Consider the following 16,843-nt stretch of genomic DNA (forward strand, 5'->3'; position numbering starts at 1 on the left):
CCCTCCGGCGGGTTCCGGGCCCTGCGGGACATCAATGAGTTCCGCATGGAGCCTATGTAAAACGGAGTTGTTCCGCCGGGCCTTCGGAGGGACCAGCCGCTGAAATGGTGCCCCAGCCAGTTCGCCATCTAGGCTACCATCTACTGTGGCTCGCCACCCTCCCTCCTCCCCAATTTTTTCCCTGGGAAAATTTAATGAAAAATGGGGTTGGTCGGACGCCTCCTATTATTCCTATTATTATTATTATCAGTATAATGTTACTGCTGTTTTAAAGATTTTAATAACTTATTTATTGTGTTTTAAGTTGTTGTACACCGCCCAGAGCCCCTAGGGGATGGGGCGGTATAAAAATGTAAACAATAAATAAATAAATAAATATAATATTTATTTTTGAGTAGGGGTAATTAAAATGTTGTATCTTTATGAACACTTTTTTGGAAAAAAATCTTATCTAGATTGCTATCACATTGAAAAGGCAATCACAATGCTCATGTGGTCCATATGTCATCTACTATTTGTATCTACCAAAGAGTTATTACCTTCTAATTTTTACTGTATTTTAATTGTACATAGGAAAAATTGTTATCATTTTTGCAATAGTATTATATGCTTAGCATATTTTAAGGTTTTATAAGACTATTTGTGTAAATATATTTACCAAAATGTTGCCCTTTGCAATGAACACATGCCATGAAATATGCTTTCACTTTTTCGATTATGGCTTGCCTAAGATAATGTTAATTAGTTAGAGTTACTTTAATTAGATATATTTAGAATGAAACATTCTTAAAATTTGAATGTTTGTTTCATTTATGGCTATTCTACATGATATTTTAATAACCTTTTAATTTTGTGGGGTGTTGCATGGTTTCCGGGCTGTATTTCCATGTTCTAGTAGCATTTAATTTTAAAATTAAATTTTAACTATTATTTTTATTGAATTACACTATATTAACATTGTTATTATTTTAAAAAAATCTTCTTATACAGTTGACCCCAACATTTTAAGCAATGTGGACTAATGTTGCCTCTAAGGTCCCTCTGGGATTAGGTGCCCTGAAGCTTAAGCTTCATTAGTTTAATAGCATTTCCACCCCTGCCCTCTTTGCTGTTCCAGATCCGCAGACTGGCTTTTTTGCAGTACAGTCCCAGAACTGGCCATGCTACAGCAAAACACTTATAAGGCTGCTCAGCTGCGCCATTGCTGTGCCATTCCTGGCCATGGCAAAGCTGCCCCCGCCTCTGGATTGCGTTGATGGTCTCTGCTCTAGATAAAGATTAATTTATTTAAACGCATTAATATAAGCAAATGAATTGTGACTGATGCTATCAAAACACTTTTGAGTATGGCGACATAATGAATTCAAATAATTAGAGCACCTTCCTTCCCTGAATAATACTTTAATGTATCTGTAATAAGGTCACAGCATTTCCCAGATTATACTGATTATGTATACAAAAACTATAGCAACAGGTTTTTTTGGCTGGTGTCATTCATATTATTTTAACAATCAATTTTTAAACAAACTTGGTCTATTTTACTTTTTATGTGCTATCTATTATGATGTGGTAAATCAAGTCACATCCAAGCAAAAACCTACAAAATCAAAGTTGAAAAATTCTCCAGTTGCTTAATGCCTAAGAAACAGATCTTAGAAAACAAAAATTATGTAAATTAAAAAAGTTTTTTTAAAAAAATCACTAGTAAATTTGCAAATGATAAACAGCCATGCTATTTCTAAATAAACATGCATTCAGAATAGGATTGTATTTGAGAGACACCAGTCTGCAGCTTGGAAGGGAAAGGCATTCTGCATAAGCTCAGAGATACTTTCCTACATAAAAAAAGAAAAGTATTAGCTGCACTTTCAAGGAAAATACTTTTGTTGTAGTAAAGGTTTTGGTGAAGAACCTGCTTCCTCAGGCATATGGTAAAGTCCTCAGTAACCAACCAACCAACCAACCTTCCTTCCTTCCTTCCACACACCCCAAAGGAGGGGCAGGAATAAATGAAAACAGTTTTACTGTGAGTGATGTAATAACCTTTTGTCACAATACAGTGAAGAATATTCAGGAAAAAATGAGTTTAAAAACAGAACAGAAACGTAGGATAACTATTCATTTCCCCATTTCAGGATACATTTTATGTGACTGAAAAGCGGACCTCTAGCCCTCGAAAACTACTCCTTCAATACATTGGTCATAAGGCTCCTTTTCCACTTTCGGGCAGCTCCTCTTCCCGCCATCGACGAGGAATCAAAGGGATCTGTGGCTCATTGGAAACGCGGAACCAAAGTGCCGGAGGTCTTGTTTCCTAGCCGGCAGGTTCTTCTCCTGTCTCCATTGGCTGAGTCGTTGCTATGGTGGTGCGGCGGCGGGTCTGGCGCGATCGCGATGGAGGAAGAAGAGACGGTGAGGTTGCGGGGAGCGGGGTGCAATGTGTGCCCCACCTTTGAGGGCATGCAGCCTCTGAAGGCGGCGAGATGTGGTCCAGAAGCTATTTGTTTTAACTTTCAGGAGTAGATTTTCAGCACTAAACTTTCGGAGCCCACCTCTTCGGCCTGGGGAAGTTTATGTTGGAATAAAATGTTGTGAGCCTTTATGATGCTTCTGGCCACCCGTTTTATTTTTGCTGCGACACACAAACACGTCTACTCCTCTAAGGCTCATTCCGCCCAGCATATTTATAACGAGGTGCAATCGTTATAAATGCATTGGTTTTCCATTTGGGAAAACAGATGCGTTTTTAATGATTGCAACTCGTTATAAATATGTTGTGCGGAATCCACATAAAAGTGTTAGAATTGGATAAAGTAGTGTGCCAAATATGTAGTTGGAGTGAGGGGAGAATATGGCTTGCACGTGTCTGGTGAAAAATGGATAAATTTGGGGTTGGTTTAAAGTTCCCGCCTTATGGCTTAGAAGGGCTGTTCTTTTAACAACTGATTCCTGAATAGCAGTTTTACATTTACTTCCCGTCCTGATGCTCTGGAAAGCTTTCCGTGCGAAACACTTAGCCTTGTTTGTTTATGTTTAATACTCTGCTTTTCTGACCAACGGGAACTCATTCTTCACATGTGGTGGATATGCATACCTGCAGTCTCCTGGAAATAGGTGGTGAAAGTATGTCAGTTTGGCTGGGAAAACAAATCCCCTATAAATCAGAGACCTGTTACTGAATTTGCTGGCCTCTAGGTAGCCCTAGAGGCCAGCAAATAGGAACTAGTGTGTTCCATTTATTGTGTATGTACATAAAGAATAGAATACTCTGCTCCTCCCCTATTATCTTTGTGATTTTGTTCAGTCCTACTGGCTTGAGCTCTTTCTTTTAGTTTCTAGTTCTTGTGGCTAACGTTGGTGGTTGTATGAGGTACCTTCCTTGCAAATAAATGGTGTTGTCTCTGCTAAGTGAACCTGAGAAGTGAGTACTCTGGCTCAATCTCTTGTGTAAGCAGAAAACCCCACTGTGAGGCAAACAGACTTGAGATGAGCAGTAAATGCACAAAAGCCCAGAGTATTTTCCAACATTCTCCTCCCTCCCTTTTACCCATGCAGCAGCAAATCTGTGAGGTAGGTTAGGCCAAGCCCCTTCCACACATGCAGAATAATGCACTTTCAATCCACTTTCACAATTGTTTGCAAGTGGATTTTGCTATTCTGCACAGTAAAATCCAGCTGCAAAGTGCATTGAAAGTGCATTATTCTGCTTGTGCAGAAGGGGCCCAAGAGTATTTGACTGATCTTATTGAAGCTAAGCAAAACTGGATGTTTAAGTTTGCAGTCTTCCTGAATGTCTCAGGCTACATGCCACTGAGAGCATTATCATTAAAAAATGGTACTTATTTCTGAGAAGGCCTGTTCAGGAGTACTCTCTATGGCTGTGGTTCTACACACAGTAAGCTCTATTGAACTCAGTTAATAGGTACACAAGCAAATGGTTACACTATAAGATTGCAGTCTGTGCACACTGAATTGGGGGTAAAATCATACCATCTCAGTGGGGTGTAAACATGCATAGCTTTTAGACCATAAAGGCCATTGCATTTTCCCCTTACAGTGCACTGTTTTCGCCAGGTAAGATACTTCACCGCAGTGAACTGAAATATGGGAGGGGTGTGTGTTCCATTGTTTTGCTATGAACTATTATTTATTGTGCACTTATTGTTAAGCAGTTTCATGTGTGTTTACACAAACTCTGGTTTTATTTCTAGAGAGATTACAACGAACCCTGTGCCCAGTGTTCAGAAGTCAACTGGGGGCTTACAGATGAAAGTAAATTTTACTGTAGATCCTGTCACAATGTTATTGATGTAAGTTATTAATGCTTGTTATTTTTTCAGTTCCTGAACTGCTTTCCATTTTGAGTGATTCTCTTTAATTTTTCTGCTAAACACGAAAGGTGATATAGGAACATTTTTGGTCCTGATACAGCTCTGATTATGGTGGCCAGTATATACCCCCATCAGCTATATATTTTAAAGCTAACGAATTTATTATGTCTTCCATGGGCTGGAGTCAACTTCCTCAGATGCATGGGTTTCAACCAGGAGAAGTATATGCATAAGAGGAAGGAAAATGTGAAGAGTTGGTGAAAAGGCCATGAAATACAAGATATATATTTTTATTCAAAAATCAAAAATGTACAATCAAAGTAGAGGGACTGTTTACCATACTTGTAGTTGGTGATTTCACAGAACCCAGCAAATGATGCTCTGGGGTGGTTCAGTAGTAATCCAAATACCACTGTGATATTTTTGAAAATGAAGATTTTTTAAATTGTCTAGTTCTCCAAATATAGATAGAATTTTAAAAAATTCTAACTAAACTTAAGATACTTAAATTGACAGAGGAAGATAAAAAGTTAATGAATGCGAAAATAAAATTGCAAGGAGTCATTGCAGCAATTCAAAACTGCAAATCAAATAACACACCTGGACCTGATGGTCTCACGCCAGAGTTTTAGAAAAAACTTTCTTCATTTAGTAAAACTACGTCTATTACAAGCCATAAACAACATATTTGAGTTGGGATGTTTACCTAAAACATGTGGGGAAGTGAAATTATGTGAGGAAGTAAAATTATAGTTATGCAAGCTTCAAGAGACCTTACCCTCACTAGTTCCTGTATAGACCTACTAGTTTATTAAATTTAGATTACAAAATTTTGGCATTTTAGCAAATTGAGTGAAAAGTGTAGCTGGCAAGTATATATCATCTGACTAGTCCCAGGACATCATATTACAATATATGAAAAGTAGTTACCCTATTTGAGGTAGTCAAGAAAAGAAAAAATTAGGTCAGCTTTTCTTTCTTTTTTTTGAATCCTGAAAAAGCATTTGATAGAGTAAAACATATTTTTAATAGGATCTCTTGCAGCAATTGATTTTGGTTATAACTTTTAGTTATTATGTAACTTTAGTATGTAAATCTGCAGTGTTCTCTATGTTGTGCTAAGATAAACATAAACGGATGCCTGTCTTCACAAAGAGGTGTATGTCAGGGATTCCCTTTCTCTGCTCTTTTGTTTGCTTTCTCTTTAGAGCCATTAGCAATTACCAGAAGAGAAGAAGCAAACATTCATGGAATTAAACTAAAATCAAAGCAATGTAAAACTGGACTTCATGCATATGATATTGTTATTTTTAACAGACACTGAGCAACCTAGTAAAACACTAGGAAAGCTGATTTCACAGTATATATAAACTGACCGCTGATAAATCTGAGATTATCTGTTTCAACACAAATTTAAACAAATGAGGAAAAGATAATTGAATGATAAGTATGAGGATTACAGACCAAATTAAGTATCACAGTATTTGGTTAAACAGGAACTATAATGAATTATTAAAGTTGAATTGTGATCCAGTAATAAACTGGGGCGGGGGGGGAGTACCAACTTTGAGAAACTTTAGACTATCTTTCCTTGGACGTTTAAATATGATAAGTGATGTACACCGCCCTGAGCCCTCCGGGGGAGGGCGGTTTAAAAATGGAATGAAATAATAAATAAATAAAAATGATGATTCTTTGGCCCAATCGGTTCTCAGTCTGGTCTGAGCTCTCCTGGCCCTGCTGTTCCCCTGAGGACTCTCGCCCCCCCAGGGGACAGCCCACAGCATCATGATTACCACAGCCAGACTCTTTTTGCCAGGCAAAGGAACCAAAAATATTTCCAAGATACAGGATTGGTTGTCAAAAATAAAAGAGGTCTATGTATTCCAGTGAAGTTAACAACTTATCAGAAAAATAAAAATATTAACAGTGTAGACCAGTTTCAAAAGAATGAAACTGTCAATTGTGTCAATTGATATAATTTTAAAATAATTAGAACTGAAAGGTTTTAAGATAGGGGTGTCAGAGCTTTCATTAGAGGGTATGAACATACCCGTAGGTAGATAAGCAGTTTTTTTTCCTGACGTTATTCTCAGTATTTGTGGCTGGCATCTTCAGATGATCCTCTGAAGATGCCAGCCACAGATGCAGGCGAAACATCAGGAGAAAATGCTTCTGGAACACGGCCACACAGCCTGGAAACCCCACAACACCCCAGTGATTCCGGCTGTGAAAGCCTTAGACAGTACAGTTGTAAAATGTTTAGCTGCTGGTGAAGAAGCTTCTGTTCCCTTGGGTATGTGGATTCATGGGGGATGTAGATTGGCAATTCATCTTGTGTGACTATATGTTTTATGTCTATGTACCTAACTATTGTCATTGGCTTATATTTTTAATAAAATTTAAAAATGAAAATGGAGATTCTTGTACTACTTTCACATTTAGATCTCTGTTACCTGGTCAACATGTACATAAAAACATGTACTAAAAACATACAACATGTACATAAAAACATGTACATAAAAACATGTACATAAAAAGAGACTCAGACTTGTTTGATTTGGTTGCTGTCTTTGCAGAGGAGACGGCTGAAGTTGTGTATTGCGCAGAAACTATTTCAAATGCCAGAATACATTCCATCTCCAGAGGATTAAAAAAGAAAGCCAAATTTGGTAAGTTTTTTTTCCAATCTGTTTAATAAAATGTGAGTTTTTAATCTTTCCCACTTGATACAATTTGAGCAATACAGTCTGTGTGTAACAGACTTCCCTTTGTGATACACCTCTGAAGATGCCAGCTACAGATTAAGGTGAAATGTTAGGAACAAGATCCACCAGACCACGGCCACACAGCCCGGAAAACCCACCACAACCAATATGTTGTGTGGTTTTCCAACAAACCAGCATCCATCCATCCATCCATCCATCCATCCATCCATCCATCCATCCATCCATCCATCCATCCATCCATCCATCCATCCATCCATCCATCCATCCATCCATCCATCCATCCATCCATCCATCCATCCATCACCTTTCTTACTAGCGGGGACCCAAAATGGCTTACATCAGTCTCACTTCCATTTTATTCTCAGAATAACCCTGTGAGGTTAGCCCAAGATCACCTAGCAAGCTTCTGTGGCAGAGCTGGGATTCAAACCTGCCTCTCCCAGATCCTGGTCTAATTTTAGCCATTAAGACCACATTGGCTGTGGTTTGGGATACTAATTTGCAAGGAAAAGTATAGATTTCAATTTGTGCGTTGGATGCATCTGGTCATACAAGAGGAGACAGCAGGTTCATTTCAATAGGATTCCTAGCCCTAGTTAATTCAGTGCAGTTGAAAATTTAATGGTAAAAAATTTTAAGGGCTTACAGGGAGGAGAGAAAAAAATGTAAAACGGAATCTGCCTTCATTAAGCATTTTAGCAGTCATTATTCCCAGCCTAGTTCTTTCTTTAAAGAAATGATTAGTTTTTCAGAATTGAAAATTGTAGTTTCAAAACTGTGTAACATTTCTGGAAATTAAGTCTAGGCCTTTGACTGTTTGACCATTATAACATAACATGGAAGTGAATCTATTCTTAGAGGGTGGAGCCCATGCATTTTATTAGATTATGGTCATTGTATTCTGTTAAAATATGCAGATAGGACATGGCTCCGCCTTTTGTTTTAAGCCTCTTCTAGCGTGCAAACTGCTTTGTGGTTCTGTCTATCTTATTTATCCTTGTGCCAGTCCAGTAAGTAGGGCTGAGTACTACGCATGCTCCTGACTCCTGGACTCAGGTGTGTTTAGCCAGTTGTTCAGTTTGCATCTTCTAGGCCCAAACAGAACACTGTCCGTGTTATTGTGTCATGTTTAAGGACACAAGAAAGAAGGATTATGCTGTCAGGACAAGTACTACTGTACTGAATTAATTAATTTGTGCATAAAACACATACAGCCACCTTGTGTGTTAATTTCAGTGAGCCGCTCTCATTGGAATTAAAAGGAGACGAGGTGTGGCATTGTTTCTAAAGGAGGTAGGAGCCTTGTGTTCTTCAGATGTTCAGGGTCCACCAATTCCCATCAAGCCTCTGTCAGCATGGCCAATTGGCCATGCTGGTAGGGGCTGATGGGAATTGTAATTCCTGAACATCTGGAGAGCCGCAGGTTCCCTACCCCTGGTTTAGAGTGTTGGGCTAGAACCTGGGAGACCTCAGGTTCAGAATCCTCACTGCCATAGAAACTTGCTGGGAGACATTGCTGGGAGACACTCTTAGCCTCACTTACTTCGCAGTGTTTCTGTGAGCATAAAATGGAGACGGGGGAAATGTGGTAGGCCATTTTGGGTTCCCATTAGAGAGAAAAGTGGAATATAAATGAAGTGCATAAATAACAAAATGGCAGACACATGTTAATGGAGGCCCTATTCATTGAAATAGGTGTAATAGGAGAGTGTGTGTGTGCTGAATCCTGTTTCTCTTTATACACTATTGCTGGTTCTAAACAACAACAAAAAAGAGAACAATTTTACAGTAGGCCAATGCTTACACTGATAAATTTAAATATTTCAAGTCACACCCTCTCATCACCCGCGAGATGGGATTTCCTGGTGGTAGAGAATGGGGAAAAATAGGAAAGTGCAGAAGGCAAGATCCTTTCTGTCCTGCAGGGCCTTTTGTTTGTATAACTAGTTGCAGGGATCTGGTTTGGCAGCTACTGTGGCATAGCAGCTTCCTGTCTAGGAATCCATGACCTATATCTAGAATGCAAGATCTTACTGGAGATAGGGGACTATACCAAAGCAAATCAGATAGAGTAGCTCATGTGGGGGGAAACTTGTTTGGATAAATTTGCAAGGCACTAACTTTTGTCAAATCTCTTAATTTGCTGTATTTTTTGGTATTGACAAATTCAGGCTGTGAATCATAATATTCCGTTAACCTGTTAAATTTTAGAGAAAGGTTGGGAATGGTACGTCTGCGAAGGATTCCAGAGCATACTCCTGAAGCAAGCTGAAGCTCTGCAGTCTTTAGGCGTTTCTTCAGGGATAAAAGTATGTTGGCCTTAATCAGCACAACCAGGCAAATGGGTAGCACTGAATTGCAGATTTCATTAGGCGTTAAAGTAAGGACCTGAGCACCTCGCACATTATGTATTAATGAAGGCATGTATATGTCTTCTCTTTTGGGTGAGACCATAGGGTGGAGGAGGCTGGGGACGAGTCAGTGCTCTATCTCACCCTTTGAGTACCCAAGAACACACATAATACGTGGGTAATAGCTGCCAATCATTTTACTTTTTCTTTCCTTTGGCTCTGCAGTTACCAAGTTGCAGTCCCTGTTGGGTGGGTTGAGTTATGTCACTTGCCACCCCAGGTAGAGTCCAACCCTAGATTTCATCTCACTGGCTCTTTAAAGCATGCCCAAGCAAGTACACCCACCTGGGGCTTGGCAAGGATTCTCTTTTCTCCCCTCAGTCACTTTCAAACGCCTTTGTCATCTGAAGGTGATTCTCTCACCTTGTGGGGCATGTTCCTGGCCAGTCACCCATAACCTAGCCATGGTCATGCCCTCTTCACTGTAATTGGGGTCTTACTTAACTGGCCTATCGCACATGGCTATTACATGTTCCAAGTATTTGGACCATAACATTTTGTCATTTGCAAAAGGGACCTTCGCTTCCACCCCCTCCTTCCCCCTGTGCATTTGTTGTATTGCAGTATGGAATGTGAACACACAAATGCCATCTATCCAGCACCTTGTGAACTTTATCCATTGTTTTTTAGTGTGTATATATGTAGTGTGCATATGTGAGTTCTATTGTATCTACCCCATTCTCAGGCTTCTTTTCTTTGTTGGGTGTGCTCCAGTCTGAATGCCTATCAGTTGCATTTTGAAAGTGGCAAAGGCCAATTGCCAACTGCCCATGTTCCCTGGCCTTGCCCTGCTCTTGCACAAAAAGTTCTCTTGCTATTCCCAGGGGAAAGCAAGAAGCACACGTGGGGCAAGAAGAAGCGCATCAGGGCAAGTGCATCGCAGTGCAAACAGGAAGTGTGACAGGACAAGATTTCTTGCCCCAGATGCACTTCCTGTCCTCCCCTGTGCTGCTGAGTAATCAGTCAAAGAATAACAAGGGCATACTATACCACTGCGGAAACCTTAGCATATGTAAAAGTTGAAATGAGAAACCAAATATTGTAGGAAACAAAAGTAAGTATCTTATTTGGACAGAAATATTTTCATAGTCACAATAGGACAACCAGCTCATTTAGACATGAAGTTAAAGTTGATACTGAAATAAAGTTAATATTGAAAACACTAAACTCTTGAACAACATATTGTCATTTTATAGCATGTTAACAGTTGCCAAAATTTTACACATTCCAACAGAGAAAAAAATTATAGGTGTTTGTTTTTTAGTTCTCCCCAACATCTCTTAGATTTTCTCTGGGGAAAGAAAATGTTTTTTTTTTCCCTGACTCTAAATGGTCTGTTTAACAATGCTGGCCCTTATGCTGCTCTTCCCTGCACAGTCTGCGCATGAGTACTGATCATGATTTTCAGTTCCATCCTATGCAGAGTTACTCCCATCTAAGCCCACTGATTTCAGTTGACTTTAGAAGGGTCTAGCTCAGTAGAGGATTGCACTGCTAGTTCTCTTCTTCAGCTCACAAAGTGCAGATGGCCTGAACTCTGCCCTCCCCAAGAACAGATGGAAAGTCACTGTCTCTAAGTAAAGTAGCAAATAGATAATAAAGAGGAAAAGTAAAGTAGCAGAGGAAATAGATAACAAAGAGGAAAAATGATTGAGCATTAGATTGCAAGGGAGGAAATTGTGACTTTATTTTTTTTACGGACAAAGATGGAGGACCTAGGATAATCAGAAGGCAATTTTGGTTCTTTCCTCCACATTTTTCTTTTTTGCCTTCATTTTGTCCTCATCTTTCTCTTTGTCTCTTTAGATTGTGATCTTGTCAGGATACTTCTGAGTGTAGGTAGGATTAAGATGGGCTTTGTAGACATGCCTGTGTGAGCATGGTATTTAAAAGTACGAGGATGCTTGATACGCCTAGCTTCTTGAGAGGATGGAGAGATTCTCACTGAAGTTGTAGTGTAAGCTCTTGTCTGTGAGGCTGTCTCAAGCACCGCTGGGGTTGAATCCAATAGTATTTCTTCGGTAATTTGTGGTATTATTCTGTCACAGCACCTTATATAATGGAAATTTATCTGTGCATTTGGATACCTTTCTATCTATCACCTTTTTTAAAAAAAGAAAGAAATGATGACCTGTAGGTTTATCACTATGAAAATACTCAGTGATTGTGCACATATAGACAACATTCTTAGTTAGTGACTGGCTGAATTATTTTAAACTGTAAGCACAGGGTGGATTAATAATATGTTCTGTTCCTATCAGGATGATATTCTGTGGAATTTCTGGAAAATTTACCTTCAGAAGACCGAGCAACCAAATCGCGACAAATTCCTCAGTGACGCTACCAGTGACAGTTTACCTGTAAGTGTGGCATTCGGAATTGACAGAAAGGGGCAATTATAACTAATGTTGTCTGAAAGCACAGTGACCTCCACAACGATGGAAATAGGAACAGAAGATAGGTTATGTGCCAGTGGTCCCTCTGCATTGCCGAGAGACAAGCCAGGAGCCCAATTCCCCCTGAGCGAGAAATGCTGGACTGTAGGCAGCTTAAACAGGTGCTTCTTGACAAGCCGATTTCTGGAATGGCTATTTTCTGCTATGCCTTAGAAGGACAGCAGCAGCAGTACTGGGAACACCAAAGAGGTGGGACGATGCTTTACTCTCATGCCTCCTCCTCCCACCATCATTCCGCTCCACTCTACCACTTGAAACCTGTTCATATGTTACAGCGAATGCGTGCACAACCTGCATGTATGTACACCTGTTCTTAAGAAAAAGTGGGCTTTACAAGTGAAACCAGGGACTGGTGGTATTATTATTATTATTATTATTATTATTATTATTATTATTATTATTATTATTATTATTATTATTATTATTATTATTATTATTATTATTATTATTATACACATAACAACACAGCACAAGTAACTGGAATTCATCTCTGAATATCAGAGTCCTTCCCAAGGACCCTAGGATATTAGAGGTACTTCATTAGAATGTGTGTGGAAGTTCTTGTAGAAGTGCTGCTTTCTGCAGCATGTGGACTGATGTTCTGTCCAAGTTTGGAGGCTTTCCAGATGTTTTTTTCAAAAGATTTCTTGGGATTCCTCCCAGAGCACCGGAATACTAGTGGGATTACTGTTGTTCTTTTCTGCACAATCGCTCAACTTCAATTTGTAGGTCCTTGCATTTTGTGATCTTTTCCAGCTCTTTGTCCTTTCACTCCTAAGAAGTCAACTGGCACAGCAACATCTACATCCGATGTTTTTTTCTCTATCACTGTTATGTCTGGGGTGTTTATTGTGTGCCCAGGTGTCTGTCTGTTTTTTTTATTATTATTTTTATTATTTTATTATTATTATTATTATTACATATTATTATTATTATTATTATTATTATTGTGTTATTATTATTATTATTATTAGTGGGTTTATAAACCGCTCTCCCCCCATGAGGCTCCAGGCTGATGGACAACTTATAAGTATAGATAACAATATCAGATTGGGAATACAATAAATACAGATTAAAAGCTGCTCTAGCAAAAAAATAACCCCTACCCTATTTTAAATGCAGCATAAAATTAACTCTTGTGATGGCTTGCTATCAATTCTAAATTAAACCCTGGTGAGGGGAAGGGAGTGGCAGGATCTCCCATGATGTTATAAAGGAGAAAGGAAGAAGGAGAGGGGGGCCCCTATCAACAGCCAGTCTCTCCCAAAGGCCTGGTGGAACAGCTCTCAGTCCTGCAGGCCCTGCATGAGCTCAGCAAGATCCCAAGCAGGCTCGGACAGTTGGTTAGGAAGAGCTGCTTCCACCAGGCGGGGCCAGAGAGCTGTAAAGCTGCCTCCACCCAGGTGGAGGCCAGCTTACGAGACATCGAGGGGAGCCAGGGATCACTCAGTAGATTGGCCTCTGCTGAGCCCAGCAGAGACCAACTTGGAGACATATGGTACCCAAATGAATGCGTTGGGTTTAAGTAACAAGTTCCAGGTGCACAAAGCTGAGAATGTCACATGAGAATTACTCAAGGCATGTATGTCGGACAGTTGTACCCCAGCATAGATTGTGTACGACACGCTAAAATGTAACTTGTGAATAGGGCTCCTGAGGTTATACTGTCGTGTAGATTCTTTGCTGTTGTAGGCTGCCTTGAAGATCTGATTGAAAGGGAGAATATAGATCTTCCCTAAAAAAGAATAAATAAATGGTAATCATGAGGCATTCTTGCTTTCTTCCAGTACTGTTGTAGATTCTTAACCATCAAGATCAAATTTATGGAGGCAGGGATATAAATCTTTTTCAATTAAAGAGAATAAATCAGTCATCACCTACCGATAGATTATGCTTATCTCACATTTTGGTTAGTAGGGGGAATTATTTTTCCATGACTGTTCTTTGGGCACTACAAGATAAGTCACAACTATTTACAGTGTTGTACATTGAAAATTAAGAAGCCGCGTGGTGTAGTGGTTAAAGTGCTTGCACTGTCACCACACGGTCAGGAGTTCAGCGAGTCTCCTGTGGGTCGGTTATCCTGGCAGCTGGCCTCGCGGTCCAACTCAGCCATCCTAGCTCATAGCTAGGGGTAAAGAATAGCAGGGGACAAGCAATGGCAGAACTATCCCACAAAAGCCGCTTTGCCTATAAATCACAGCTTGCAGTGAGTTCCAGGGGTTGGATACTTAATTGAAGGGGAAACTTTTACTTTTACCTTATATTAAAAATTAGGTATTCGGCTTGGCAGAATAGAATTCTGCCTCTATAGTCACTGACTGTTTTTTTGAAAAAAACTTCTTTTAAGAGAGAGGCCGTAGTTCAGATGTCCCCAATCACAAATTGTTCATGATGCAAAGGCCTCAACCCCTAGGGCTTGTATGCTCTGTGACCTCTTTCTCCTCCCCGGTTCTCTCATTGTGCATCAGAGATTTCTCGATTTCTTTTTTTTGAATGAACTCTGAATCCAGCTGAATTGTTACAAATAAAGATTGGCATCTTTATCAATACCTCAAATGCTGAACCAGGATCACAGTATGGCTAAGAATCTTAGTTAGTGCAGTATAGAAACATGCCTTTAGTTCACTAACGCACTTACCATTTGAACATCACAGCAAATTGTGTTTATTTAGAAGATTTCCTTTGAGCAGGAAGTTATTCCAAGAGGAAGAAGAAGGAAGCACTTCAAGCCCAGTAATTTGTAGGTGGAATTCTTGTCACAAACCATTTTGTGGTTTGTTTGTAATACCTGAATGTAACCCGCAATATAGGAACAAATTTTTGAAAGGTAACTCTTATGGATTCAAGCTGTGGTGTGACTCTTATTCTGTTATTTTTAAATGTATTTTAAAAGAAACAATCATCTGACACTGATAGTGAAGTGAACATTAGACTTCTTGGCTTGCTTTCATCTGAAGTAATACAAGACTCTAACATCTGAATCAGAGCATTGGAGAGACTTCTTCGGTTGCCAGTAACAGAGTAAATGCATCTTTGGATAATTAATTTTGCACATAAGGTCGCTTATTTATTTGGAAATATGATATTGTTTTGGGAGATTAACATTTAGATCCTAAAGAAAACTTTTCATGGGTGTAAAGTCCTGTCAAGCAGACATGAACAGAGTTCTGAGGAGACATGCTTAGGCTCTTCTAAGTCCGCTTCCTTTCAGTGCACTTTAAATCTATATAACACTGTTTAGGATTGCACTGTAACCAGTATTGTTCCAGCCTTCATACCCATTAATTAAAGTTCGGGCTTTTTTTTCATCAAGTCACAGCTGACTTATGGCATTAATCTTGTGGGTTTTCAAGGCTTCAGAGATGCCATTGTCTGCCTCTGAATCGCGGACCCTGGACTTCTGCAGGATGATCTCCCATGTCCAAATACTTACCATACTTAGTTTCCTATAGATCTGACTAGACTCACGTGTCTGAGCAAAAACAAACAAGAAGCTGCTTATCTTGATGACCCTTTGGTATATAACAATGTATGAAAATGCTGGCATTAAAATTCTTAAAATATTATTGTATTGTTTGGTAAGCATGTCGCTTGTGTAACAGACAACAGTGACATGTGGGTCAAAGGGCCCACCGAAATACAGGTTGAGATGTAATGGTATGGCCCCTTCCGCGATATGCATCTCTTTCAGTCTTGGTGCTGTGTGGTTTCTGCCAGACTTGTGTGGCATGTTAAAGCATGCTCTCCAGCCGTTTACTTGCATCTGTGGCTGGCATCTTCAGAGGAAGGCACAGATGCAAAGGCCGAGAGAGAATGCCAGAACATCGAGCCATACAGCCCGGAAACCATTACTGTTAACCTGAAGTGATTCCGCCATGAAAGCCTCTCGCATTAACACACTTTCCAGTCCCACTTCTTCACAATTGTTTTGCAAGGGATTTGGCTGTTCCATACATTGCAAAAATCCAGCTGCAAAGTGTATTGAAAAGTGGATTGAAAAGTGCAGGCGAGGGGAGGTTAAGAGCCGTGTATCTTAAATCTGGAGGAACTGGGTTTGGGATTCCCCGCTCTGTCAGCCTGAGGCCGTGGAGGCTTATCTGGGGAATTCAGATTAGCCTGTGCACTCCCACACACCCTCACAGCTATGGGTGACCTTGGGCTAGTTGTTGTGACAGCTTCTCGGAGCTCTCTCAGCCCCACCCACTACAGGGTGTTTGTTTGTGAAGGGGGAAGCATGAGATTGTAAGCCCCTTGAGTCTCCTACAGGAGAGAAAGTGGGGGATATAAATCCAAACTCTTCTTTTCTCTTCTTCAGTATTCTGCATGTTGTGCAGAAGGGGCCTATGGTGTGAAACCTTGCTAAAATGTCAGCATCAAAGAAAAGTATAAAAAAACTCCTTCCACAATGGCAGTCTCCCTACTACTTGCCCTAAGCCAATTGAGAGCTTGTAATGGGTGCGAACTCCAAGTCCTGTTAAACTTTTTGAGAAGGTATCACAACTTTCTGACTTCTAGCTCAGTACTTTCACACTTGAGTCCCTCTTTGAAATTGTTTTGCAAGAGAATGATGACTTTTTTGATTCCCAACAAGATTGAAATATTCCCTCACATGGCTGTGGACATTGCTGTTTTTAATGTGCCTCTTCATTTGCCGTATTTGCATTCACATTTTTTGTTTAGATATTGCCCTGTTTGTCCTGTGCAAAGTGAGCAGACATTTTATTGGAGGGACGGGCAGGGAGTTAGTCCAGATAAGTACTTGCAGTTACCATACTGCCCGTCAAGGATTATAAAGGGAGTTAGAGTTGGCCCTGGGTTTTCTGTAGTGTCCTGATCTCTGGGTTTCTGTTTTACATATTCATTACCCATTGTTTATAAGAAGCTGTTTTAGTGAAGGTGAGGCTAGCCATATG

At 39.9% G+C, this 16,843-nt stretch overlaps 1 protein-coding gene across 1 annotated transcript in view; it reads left to right on the forward strand.

Annotated features, from left to right (window-relative positions):
- The first annotated feature begins 2,287 nt into the window (after positions 1-2,287).
- The window catches only part of TAF1B (TATA-box binding protein associated factor, RNA polymerase I subunit B), a 54,511-nt gene continuing 39,955 nt past the window's right edge, over positions 2,288-16,843 (forward strand). Inside the window, 8 exon segments of the mRNA XM_048505990.1 lie at positions 2,288-2,412; positions 4,212-4,310; positions 6,911-6,960; positions 6,963-7,003; positions 9,272-9,369; positions 11,733-11,831; positions 14,827-14,886; positions 15,514-15,581. Of these exon segments, the coding sequence (XP_048361947.1) occupies positions 2,395-2,412; positions 4,212-4,310; positions 6,911-6,960; positions 6,963-7,003; positions 9,272-9,369; positions 11,733-11,831; positions 14,827-14,886; positions 15,514-15,581 (533 nt within the window). The 5' untranslated portion in view covers positions 2,288-2,394.

The sequence above is a fragment of the Sphaerodactylus townsendi genome, linkage group LG01 (genome assembly GCF_021028975.2).
Source record: "Sphaerodactylus townsendi isolate TG3544 linkage group LG01, MPM_Stown_v2.3, whole genome shotgun sequence".
Taxonomy (NCBI): Eukaryota; Metazoa; Chordata; class Lepidosauria; order Squamata; family Sphaerodactylidae; genus Sphaerodactylus; species Sphaerodactylus townsendi.